Source organism: Lissotriton helveticus, chromosome 4_1 (genome assembly GCF_964261635.1).
Source record: "Lissotriton helveticus chromosome 4_1, aLisHel1.1, whole genome shotgun sequence".
Classification (NCBI taxonomy): domain Eukaryota; kingdom Metazoa; phylum Chordata; class Amphibia; order Caudata; family Salamandridae; genus Lissotriton; species Lissotriton helveticus.
The window spans coordinates 2,070,629,270-2,070,641,856 of NC_136063.1; the positions used below are offsets into that span (position 1 = coordinate 2,070,629,270).

The 12,587-nt window shown below is 45.9% G+C and overlaps 1 protein-coding gene across 3 annotated transcripts in view; it reads left to right on the forward strand.

Moving 5' to 3' along the window:
- Nucleotides 1-12,587, forward strand: part of STAG2 (STAG2 cohesin complex component) — a 1,493,174-nt gene that overhangs the window by 657,694 nt on the left and 822,893 nt on the right. For all 3 annotated transcript variants that reach the window (XM_078688751.1, XM_078688750.1, XM_078688752.1), the window contains one exon: nucleotides 4,360-4,477. In XM_078688751.1, coding sequence (XP_078544877.1) covers nucleotides 4,360-4,477 — 118 coding nt within the window. The remainder of the gene's footprint in view (nucleotides 1-4,359; nucleotides 4,478-12,587) is intronic.

A 12,587-nucleotide genomic window follows, 5' to 3' on the forward strand; every position in this document is an offset into this window, starting at 1 on the left:
TCCTACCAGTCTGGAATGCCATTACTACAGACAGGTGGGTGAGACAAATTATCCAGTATGGTTACTGCCTGGAACTCACTTCTACTCCACCCAACATACCATACAAGCACCGTCCAATGTCCAAAGAACACATCAAGCTGTTACAACAGGAGGTGAAATCCATGCTAGAAAAAGGTGCCATAGAGCCAGTCCCATTACAACATCAAGGGACAGGGGTATACTCTCTATACTTCTTCATTCCCAAAAAAGACGGCTCCCTCTGACCAATATTGGACCTCAGACCTTTGAACCAATATATTCACTCAGATCATTTCCATATGATCACTCTACAACAGGTACTCCCACTACTCCAGCAAGGCGACTTCCTCGCAACATTAGACCTCAAGGATGCATACTTTCACATACCCGTACATCCAGCTCACAGGAAATACACCAGGTTCACAATAGAAGGTCAGCACTATCAATTCAAAGTCCTCCCCTTCGGGGTAACCACAGCACCAAGGGTGTTTACAAAATGCCTAGCAGTAGTGGCAGCACACCTCAGAAGGCAACACATCCATGTGTTCCCCTACCTCGACGATTGGCTCATAAAAGCCAACTCGTACGTACAGTGTGCCAGCCATACCTCTCAGACAATCCAACTACTGCACATTCTAGGATTTTCAATAAATGACCCAAAATAACATCTGCAACCCTCCCACATACAGCAATATCTGGGAGCAACGATAGACACCTCAGTAGCAAAGGCATATCCAAACCCTGCCAGGATAGCCAGCATACAATCTCTCATTCAAAAATTTCAGCCACAACACTCCCTGCCAGCTCGAGTGTTCATGCAGCTCATAGGTATGATGGCCTCCTGCATATACATCGTCCCTCATACTCTGCTTCAAATGCGTCCCTTACAAGAATGCCTAGCACGCCAGTGGAACCAAGCTCAAGGACAACTAAAAGACCTAGTGTTGGTAGACAGTCGCACTTACCGCTCTCTGCAGTGGTGGAACCCACAAAACCTTTCCAAGGGGCGACTGTTCCAAGAGCCGGTTCCACAGGTAGTATTAACAGCGGACGCATCACTGACAGGTTGGGGAGCCCATCTCCTTCAATATACAGTCCAAGGTCTCTGGACAGTCAAACAAAAGACTCTACATATAAACCACTTAGTTACTAGCAGTATTCTTAGCAATGGGAGCTTTTCAAAAATACTTGCGCAACAAGACTGTCTTAATCCGGACGGACAACATGACAGCCATGTCATGTTGTCCGTCCCAAACAGGGGGGCACACAATCTCTGCAACTATCTCACCTAGCACAGAGCATATGGAGGTGGCCGATTCCTCAGAACATTTATCTCCTGGCAGCACACCTCCCAGGGATAGACAACCAAATAGCAGACCTACTTAGCAGACACAGTCAGCAAATACACAAATGGGATATTCATCCTCAAGTTCTCCAAACATTCTTCCAAAAGTGGGGACATCCAGACATGGATCTGTTTGCCACAAACGAAAACTCAAAATGCCCGTCCTTCGCCGCCAGGTTCCCACACCCGTTGTCACAAGGAAATGTGATATGGATGAACTGGTCAGGCAGATTTGCGTACGCTTTTCCACCAACCCCAATGATTCCATTGGCATTGGCAAGCTAAGGCAATAGTCACTCACAATGATCCCGGTTGCCTCCACATGGGCGAGACAGCCATGGTACACAAAGCTCCTAGAACTCTCCGTAGTTCCTCACCAAAGACTGTGCCTCTCGCCACAACTGCTAACGCAGAACCATGGAGAAATCAGGCACCCAGATCCCAATCAGATGAACCTAGCGTTCTGGCACCTGAAGTCTGAGTTCGTATATCTTAACTTGCCTCCAGATTGTATGAACATTATCAAAGAAGCAAGGCGTCCCACTACCAGAACATGTTACACAGCTAAATGGAAAAGATTTGTAATTTATTGTAATAATAATCAAATCAATCCACTGAATGCCTCCATCCAAAATCTAATCTGTTAATTGCTACATCTTCAGAGATGTAACTTAGCATACTCATCCATAAGGCTACACCTCGCTGCTATAGCAGCATATCTTCAGAACAGACAACACGTGTCCCTATTCAGAATCCCACCTATCAAAACTTTCATGGAAGGACTTAAATGAATTATCCCTCCAAAGGCATCCACCTTCTCCAGTCTGGAACTTAAACATAGTACTTACCAGACTCATGGGACCTCCCTTCGAACCACTTCATTCATGTGAACTACAATTCTTAACATGGAAGGTGGCATTTTTAATTGCTATTACCTCCCTCATGCGAGTGAGCTACAGGCACTAACCATTCAGGAACCTTTCATGCAAATTCACCACAATAAAGTAGTGCTTCGTACGAACCCTAAATTTATGCCAAAAGTTATATCCACTTTCCACATCAATCAGTCCATAGAATTGCCAGTTTTCTTTCAAAACCCGCAATCTGTGGCTAAAAGAGCCCTACACACACTAGACGTTCGAAGAGTCTTATATTATGTTGACAGAACAAAATCATTCAGGAAGACAAAGGAACTATTTGTCGCTTTTTCACCACAACATAAGGGTAATCCCATTTCCAAAGCAGGAATAGCCAGATAGATAGTTAAATGCATTCAAATATGCTCTCAAAAAGCAAAGAGCACTTTAACAGTTCCCCTTAAAGCACACTCAACGCGTAAAGTGGGGGCATCCATGGCTTTCCTAGGAAATATTCCCTTAGAAGACATATGTAGGGCAGCTACATGGCCTACCATACACACTTTCACAAAGCACTAATGTGTTGACCTGCAAGCCAAACAACAAGCTGCTGTAGGCCAGGCTGTCCTTAAAACTCTATTTCAAACCACTGCAGCTGATGCAGGCGACCACCGTTAGAGGAGAAACTGCTATACAGTCTATGCTAAGATATGAATTCAGCAGGCCACATGCCTCGAACGGCAAATGCTACTTACCAGTATGCATCTGTTCTTGGCATGTAGGGCTGCTGACATTCATATACCCACCCTCCTCCCCGGTGCCTGTCACAGCTGCATGGTTACCTTCATTACATACATTTACATGGTCATCTCTTACTTTCCTTTACTCCATCTTTGCCACAATGGTGAAAAACAATCTGAAGATGGAGAAGATGCCCATGCGCACTGTAGTCCAGGGGAGTAGTCACCTTTCTCGTGATACTTCGAAGACTCTTCCAAGACAACAAGGTGCAAACATCCGGACCCAACACTAGGCGGCGATCTATGCTAAGATAAGAATGTCAACAGCCCTACATGCCAAGAACAGATGCATACTGGTAAGTAGCATTTGCTTACTTACCCGTAATTTCAGATCTTAGTTATTGGTATCTATTCTAGATTCACTTGTGATCGCAACTCCTCCCAGGTCAAAATCTAATTTCTGAGTCCTTTCAATATTGTGCTTTGAATATCTGAGCTGAGGTGGCATTTATGGGCAGCGAGAATTCTCAATATATTCACCTCATTAGTTAAAGTTTGGGTGTTATTAAATGAGGTGAATACGCTACCAAACACACAGTTCTTGTTGGTGCTACAGTCATTCTAACAATATTTTGTGCTGTTGTAACTTACCTTTGATTCCCAGGCTGTTGAGTGGAAGTATTTAAAGTATTTTAATCTATGAAAGATTCCAACGCTGTACACCTGTTAGAGGTAAGTAAATTGTTTCATATGTGAGAGCAATCTAAAAAAAAAATCCCAATTATGGTGTTTCATATATTTTCTCAGGTCATTCATTTATAATGCTCAGCCTTTTATGCAGTTTTTTGCTTATGTGAGGCTTGGTTTGTAACGAAAATGTCTTGCTGAAATACTGCAATGCTTTAAATACTCTAAGGGCAATGCATTAAGATGGTGATTTGCTAGATCAAATATTCTACATGGAACTTATTTCGCCCCGTCCTAGTTATTAGTTTTGCAATAAACAGCAAGTGTCCAAAGATGGCAGGGTTGTTACTGGGGGTCATATTCCAGAATTTGAAGGCTTTCAGTAAGTATTAGTTTTAGCCAAGTGAATTTTGAATTGGATGAAAGACTAGTTCTGAAGTGCGGATCAATCTTCGAGGGCTCAGAAGAAAAATTTCAAAGTTGAAGGCTAGAGATAAGAATTTAGTATTTCCGTGTCTTAGCAGCATTTGCAGAGCTTCACGAGCAAAGTTCAGGTAGGTGCAGGAATGTATAAATTTAGCACAGCATCAAGTCTATTAAAAACTGTTAATCTTAAAGTGAAAATGTACTTCTCAGTATGTTTGATTGGAAACTACAAAAATAAACTTTTTTTTCATTTGGAAATGATATATTGTATTCTTTTGTGTTTTAGCTACATGAGCATGCTGCCTATCTTGTGGATAGCATGTGGGACTGTGCTACTGATCTACTGAAGGACTGGGAATGCATGAATAGTCTACTGTTGGACGATCCTCTAAATGGAGAAGAGCGTAAGCATTTACCTAATGTTGATGTAAAATTTGAAGAAATATTTAGCAGCTAATGTTATCCTTTTGGCATTGCTGTCCTGCATGGTATTTAGTCTTACAAGCTAAAAGAAAAGTTATCCAGTTATGTTCTTTCATATTAAGAGGCAAGTCTGGGCTGGTGGTAATAGTGCTCATGATGTTTGACGTTGTGGATGGGTGGCATGTGTAGCTGTAGATACACATGCTTGTGTTTGGCTCGTATGTGCACAACTTGATTTTCTTCTAAGAACTCTTTAGCCACGAGGTATAGTGACTCCTGCGACTGACAATGAGTGTGAACATCGGCACCATTGTTAGATTGTTTCCTTCTGCCGTTGGGGTCAGATATGCTTTGCTGGGGCTCTGAGTAAACTGTGCTTGGCAATTTTTGTCAGGTCCTCGAGTTTTCCGCTCCTGCTAAAATAAGACAATCTGTTGTGCATTGCTGTTTTTATCATCTCCGTCGTGTTTCTTCCATTGGCTCTGCGTCTCGGATTTTGTTGATAACCTGTCAGCACCTTACTCCTCTCTGGCCTATTCGAATGGGTTGCCCTCTTGAGAATGCATGTACCATGATGGAAAAAATGCCCTTTCATTACTGTACACAGTGGCACTCCAAGGACTCTTGTGCAGATCAACACTCAGTCTGCAACCTCTGCTTGTCGCCGGAGCACAATAGGACCTCCTAATCTGCCTCGCCTTCTGGTCCAAAATGGCCATCTGAAACAGTTGGGATAGTCTACTTGTTAGACACGACATGGAACAGCAATCAGACAAGGAAATCCAAGACATCTTTGGAAAGGAAAGGCCGATGTCGAACAAGCAGCCACCTTTAGCTTAGACCATTTTTCTGCCTAACTGCTCTGAGGCAGCAGACCCGCAGGCCTCACCGAGCCAACGGCAGAAGAACTTAACAGTGAATACAGCTCTTCACAGCTCTCAGCATTAGGTCACACACCACCCCTGCAGAGGTTGCTCATCGAACCCATGTACAAAAGTGGGTTTCTGTTGCAGTAACCCCCCCACTTTTTGCCAGACTACTGATGCACTTTTACTAGGTGTTCCCTGTGTCCCTGCCAATCCGGTTCCCAGGGCCTGTGTTCTTTCCCCAAAACAAACCCAATTGGCATCTCTGGCCACAGGTCAGGCCCTGGTAAATGGTACCACAGGTACCCAGGGCACTGACCATGTAAGACCTCTAAGGGCTGCAGCACTAATTGTGCCACCCTTAGAGGCCCCCGTACCCTGACACTCACACACTGCTTTTGCAGGCTTCGGGTCTTGGTGCAGAACAAAGTGAAGAGTTGACATGGCACACACCCCTATGTGCCATTCCCACAAACCACTGCCCTGGCATACATCAGTCACCCCTCTAGCTGAGTGCCCTCTGCCAGTGGTGAGGGTACAGGTGCATGACCCCTGTACCCCTACAGTGTCCGAGTCCATTCTTAGACATTGTAAGTGCAGTGCTGCCATTAAGAGTATATGGTGTTGGGAGTTTGTCATTATGAACTCCACAGCACCATAATGACTACACTGAAAACTGAGAAGTTTTGCATCAAACGTCTCTGCACATTAAACCCACACTGATGCCAGTGTGGGATTTAATGAAATATGCACACAGAGGGCATTTTAGAGATGCCCCCTAAAAACTAACCTACAACTAGTGTCCATGCTGAGTGGCTGCTTTCAGCTGCCACCACCAGACATGTTTTTGGACCCCTGGGTTGAGAGCCTGCTGCTCTCTGGGGCCTGAAACAAGGAGCATCCTGGGACGAGGTGCCAAGCCTCCTCCCCCAGGTTGGGCAGGGTTCATGAGGGGGTAAGCTTCAAAGGCTTGTCGCCTTTGGGCAGGAGAACCGACAGGAAAAAAAATAGAGGAAGAAAGGTGTGCCCACCTCTGCCAACTTCACCCCTCAGGTGGGGGAGGCGAGGTGAAGCATATTAGGGGGTGACCCACCCCAGCGAAGAGACCCATTGGTCCCTACCTTTTACTTGCCTGTAATGCCCCTAAATCAAGTATTTAGGAGCACCACTGAACCTTGCTTCCTCAGACAAGAAGAAACAACAAGAAGGACCGAACAGCCGTGCAGCATCTAACAAGAGGAAGACATCCACTGACATGTCCTCAGCCCTATCGGCCTGTTGAACCCCCCCCCCCCCCCCTTGAACCTGCTCCTGCGAAATCCCTGTGTGTTCTAAAGCTAGCAACCTTGAAAACCCCGGAGGACCTGCCTGCCTTTAAACCCAAAGACTTTGTCTCCCGTGAACACCGGATTTGACCAACTGCAACCTCTGGCCCTGCCCGGAAACCATGAATCTGCACCCGCCATCCATGGCCCGAGTTGGCAAACACCAAAAGGATGTCCCTCCCGGCAATCCTTACCCGATATCCAGTGACTCCTGACCTGCCTCCAGCCGACGCCTGCAGCCTAAATCCAGAAGTTCTCCCCAATCGCGACCAGCAGCTGGTAAATGTCCAGAATTTGTAAAGCGCAAACAATTACCCGAAGGTGTCAAGGTGCTGGGGGCTAAGGGAAGATTAACCGAGCTATTGCCCAGAGTCACATGTTGCTGGTCAGACCCTGCTGCCGGAGCCGGGGATCGAACTGTGATCCCCAGCGTCCAGCATCAGTCGCCCTGGCTGCGGCGCCACACCTCTTCCGACCCTGCGGCCTTTTGTGCCCAAACCGACGGTGCCTAACCAACCACAAACTTCCCAACTTACCTCTCAAAGTGGTGGTCGCACGAAGAAGACTTTAGTCACCAAGCCTGCAATGCCTTTGCAAACCGGAGGTTCCCCACTGAAAACAGGGCACCCGACGTCGAAACTGCACCCTGCACCGGCCGTCATAGTGCTGCTGAGGGTGCACCTGTGGTGCTACTTGATTTCCCTATTTGCCCTGAGCTAAAGTCCAGGGGCTTTACTACCACACTCAAATGGCCTTCTCATCAGCAGCCACCAACCGGTGGCCCCCATCCCCCCTTGGATAACATTGGGCCTCCGCACTCTGCACCCGGCCACCTTAATTCAATTTAAGGTGTAACAAGGGTGCATGCTTGACCCTGGGGGACTCTTAGTCCCCAGAACCTCAATTCCCACTACTGAATACTTTCCTCAAAACCGGTAACACTATTTTCCTCCATATGACTGTTTAAAAATAAAAAATAAATTTTTTTTTTGAAGTGTGCAGTTTGAAATTCTTTAAAGTTGCACTAGCTAACAAAAACGATTTTACTTACTTGTTTGCAGGAAATGTCCCAGTGGTATCCAGTTATCTTACTCGGAGTAAGAAAAGTAATCTCAAAAGTAACTTGCCTGTAATATTCTTGAAATGCACATTGAAGTCTATGTACTGTATTTACAAAGTATTGCATTTCTCTGAAACCATACTGTAAGTCAAATCAAAGTGCATTTACTATAAAAAATACAAACTGTGTTACAACTGTATATTTCCTGCAAAGTACTTATCACTTACCTGTGCCAGGCTTGCTTGGTTCTAGAAAATCAAATAACTAAAAGAATAATTTTTATACAAAAACAATTGGTCTGTAGTTCAGTCTTTGAGTGTTTGAATTAATCTGCTGACTGTGTACAACAAATGCTTAACACAGTCCTCTGATACTGCCTTACTGCTCAACCACACTACCACAAATAGAGAGTGAGGTGCTATCAAACTTTACCTCTGCCTACCTTTGGGGTTCCACTGGACTCTGTGCACACAATACCTCACTTTGGCATAGAACATACAGAGCCAGCTTCCTACATTGGTGGATTAACGGTGGGATATACAACTTTGCATTTGTTGGACTACTTGGTTACCACCTGATCACACAACAGAACTCTTAAATTGTCTTTATAATTCAGATTTTTCAAATTGGCATTTTTTTTTGCAAAACCATTAAAAGTTTTGTTGGGCCTTGGTTAAGTCCCTTTAGAATTTTAGAAAAATAAGTAATCACTTTAGCTAGGATTAGAAATATAATTTTTTACAATGTATCAAAACAAGAACCCAGCTGTTAGTGAGAATAACCATAATGACATAGAGGACATGGTTGAGGAGCTTGACCTCATCCCTTACCGTCACTTGTCTTTCAAGGAGGTAAGGTTGCCATGCAAAATTAAAAACCTAACCAAGGGGGTCACATCCCACCAAACAAAAGCTCCATGAGCTGTTGGCTGGTTATGCTAAGGACCACCCACCAAAACATTATGACGACCAATCAGATGAGGAAGAAGAGGAAGAGGATGACCAGGTAGATCAACCTCCCCCACTTCTTAGGGAGAAAAGGGTCCCAGTGGCCCTGACTCCAAGAATCAACATCTCAGTACCTAGATCCCACACAAGTGGGTCAGACACTACTGAGGACATTGAGGAAAGCCTCAATGAGGAGGACATCCTGCTAGCCAGGCTGACCAAAAGATTAGACCTAGAGACCAGACTCCTGACTCTAGAAAAAGAAAGAGCAGAGATGGGCCAAGGACCCATCAATGGTGGCAGCAATTTACTAAATAAGAATAATGAGCAATCTTATGAACCTAAAATCCCCAAAGGGATTATCCCTAAATATGAAGAGTGATGATATCACAAAATGGGTCACAGCCTTTGAGAGGGTTTGTGAAGCCAGAAGTGTGAAACAAACTCACTGGGAACTCCTTTGGGAACTGTTCTCTGGTAAGTGCAGAGACAGACTCCTGATCTTTAGTGGGGCAGATGTTGGCTCTTCTGACAGCATGAAGAGAATTCTGATTGAGGTTTTTGGACTTACAACTGAGGAGTATAGAATTAGATTCAGGGAGGATCAGAAAACCTAGAGTCTGCCCTGGCTGGAATTTGTAGACCACTCAGTGAAGACACTAGATGGCTGGTTGACGGGAAGTAAACTGCAAGATTATGATGGTCTTTATAATTTGTTTATGAAAGAGCACATATTCAATAATTGCATTATGAAAAGTTGCATCAGTATCTGGTAGACCTAGGTCCAATTTCTCCCCAAGAATTGGGAAAGAAGGTGGGCCATTGGGTCAAGACAAGGGTAACTAGGACATCCTCTGGGGGTAACGAAAAGTAAGGGGTTACAGAACCTCCCCAGAGGAAAGACAGGGAGCCTCTCAAAGATACAAGTAAGGCGTCCCAGGTAGTCCCCAAAAACCTGACCAGGAGGGAGGGCCCACAGACACCTCACAAACTAAAACTGGGTACCAAGGTAAGAATTGGGATCCCAACAGGGTATGGTGTGTCACTGCAAAAAGGCAGGACACCACACCAAGGACCCTAGCTGTCCTAAAATAAATTACTGCCCCTAGTGAAGCTCCAGGGTTTTCCAGTGTAGCTTTAGAGGGTGATTCTTCATATGAGGAAGCCCTCATCTGGAAACCTTCAACTGGAAAATGGGCCCAAAAGATGAGTTGGATATTCCAGAGGGGAGTAGACACGTTCACCACCTACTGGTGATTGGAATCCCAGCCCTTGCCCTGAGATACCTGTGCCAGTCACTCTGTGGTACATGACAGTCTGGTTCTCTCAAACCAGTGTGTCCCAGGGGAAACAAGAGTAAGGGCTGTCCCAGGGGGTGTCACTGTTAGTTGTGTGGCTGTAGTGCTCCTAGGAATAGCTGGGTCCCATACATGGAGAAAGGTGGTAGCCAGTAAAGACCTTCCCCTTGATTGTCCCCTTGGGAATGACTACCCAGAGGTTGGTCAGAGCCAAAAAGGGGTACTGGTCCAATGCCAGACCTCACCCAAGAAATCTGGGGGGCCCAACCTGCAGTTAGTACAGCTAAGCCCCAAAGGAGAAAGAAGAAACAGTTTAGGAAAGGTGAGCAACTGTTATCCACAGTTCCAGTGGACCAGAGAGATTCTATCCCAGTAAGGGAGAACTCTAAAATTGGAAATGGTGAAGTTCCCACCTGCCAACAAAACACCCTGACTGTCAGGCAACTGTCCAGCCTGAGTTGGTGGCTCCTCAGCAGGCAGAACAGAGGGTGGAAGAAGGGTGTTCATTACCAAGAGTAGTGACCACCCCACCCTAAAATAGCAGACAGGTAACCAGAACCCAAAGAAGCCTGTAAGGTAGCCCTTTCAGTTACCAGTGGGGAGATGAATGTGTGGTTCTGGGCACTGACAGCTGTCAGTAGCCTCTGTTGGGTGTTAGCCTTCATGGAAGCACTGTCCTTGGCATGTTGGCCTAGCCCCCTGCCAAATAGCAAGCTAGGCCCCCTGACCTTATTGGTCATGGTGGGGTTGCTCAAGCTGTGGGTAACCTGTGTGAGTAAGCTGGGCTTTGCCCTAGCTAAGTTAGAATTTGCAGACACCTCTCAACCCAAACTAAAAAGCTGGGGTAAAGAGCCAGGAAAAGAGCATTGGGAATTAGGCCCTGAAACTGTTGAGGTAGGCCAGCTCCCCAAAGGGACTGACCCGAACAGGAGGTCGTAAGGGAAAGTAGGCCCTGAAACTTTCAAACCACCTCCTCTACTCTTCTTTGCCTGAAAGGCCAGGAACACTCTTCCCAGCTTTGGCTGAGACTCCTGGCCTTTGGGCTGGGGGGAGGGGGGGTTTTGAGGGGGGGGGGGGGGGGGAATTGTGTAGGAAAGTGGGTTTTGCAATGTGAATCTTTTCTGAATTCACATGCTGTGCATTATTCCACCATCTAGTGGTTGGGTCCGGGATTGTAGTATTTCTTCAGGTTTTTTTGGGGGTGTTTTTTTTTGGGGGTGGGTGTCGGCATACCACCATTTGTTGTCCTTCTGTGACATCCACTTGCTTCCTCGGGAAGCTCCCACCTTTGGCTGCCATCTTCAGATTATTTTTTTCCGCCGTTGGGTCTGAAATCATCACGGAAGGAGCTCCAAGGAGTTACAGAGAAGAATCCACGAAAATTAAAGAAAATTAGTTCTATAAGTCAGCTATACCTAAATTCGACGTTCCGGTCGTCGATTCCAGCATTCAGAGTACGCCGAAAGGTGAAAACAACAAAACTTTGACGAACAACCGGAGAATGTGCATGCAGGAGTTTCCCTTTCATGAAGTAATGGACAAGACACTGTTCAAGTTCTGCAAGAATTGCCACCACAAGTAAGCGCAGAAGAACAGCATCCAGTTTGCAACCATTGCCTCCCGTTCGATCACAGAAGTCAAGACTGCAATGCATGCTCGGCCTTCACCCCGAATGCGTTGAGGGTGCGAGAAAGGCGGAGAAGGGACAACTACAACATGCAGGGACATGGCTCTCCACCATGGCCCAAGACCTGGTCCTCTCCAGCGAAGAAAAGGATAATGTCGCAGAATGGCCTGAAATCGATGAGGACACAGACGTCCAGGTCGTAATGGTCGAGAAGAAGACTTCTAAGGAGGTAAGAGAAATGTTGCCCTGACAAAAGTTGAAGAGTCAGAAAATAGAAACTCCAAAGCCTCGATTGGAGCCTTGGCATCGAAGCAATCTACGACCGCAGAAGCATCCAAAGATGGGCAGCCTGTCGGATCCTTGGACAAGGACTCCAGAACGGCAGAGACCCTCTCAAAATCGAAGATGTTGAAAGACAGACAAAGTAAAGATGCTTCGGCTTCAACAAAGGGATAGTCGAAACAGGCTTCCGTGACTGCATCAGCAAGCGCGAAAAGGAAGACCAAAACTCTTGGTGTCGAAACACACGGAGCCACGTTAGAAAAAAAAAAGGAAGCACTCGAAGCTGAAATGGTGAGCATTCTACAGCGCAAAAAAGAATTTCATGACCGCTTGAAACCATTAAAGATTCCGCCAAAGCAGACCAGGGCGTCGAGGAGTTACAGCTTCCAACGGCACATGCCACTTGTATGTCCATCAATTGCGGCCTTGATTTTTGGCTGGCCACGAGTGATGTGAACTGGATGTTAAACATTTGCCTAGGAAGTTATCTGACCACTCAGTGGTATTACTTGGTATGGCTGAACCCACACACATACCACCACAATTTCAATGGCGATTGCAATACTCTGCACTGAAAAAACAGGTATTCTGCGAGTGGGTGCGAGAGGCCATAGAGCGCTATTTTGCAAATAATGTTGGGTCAGTTCAAAGTCTAGGAACGCTATGGAAGGCGTTTAAGGTGACAA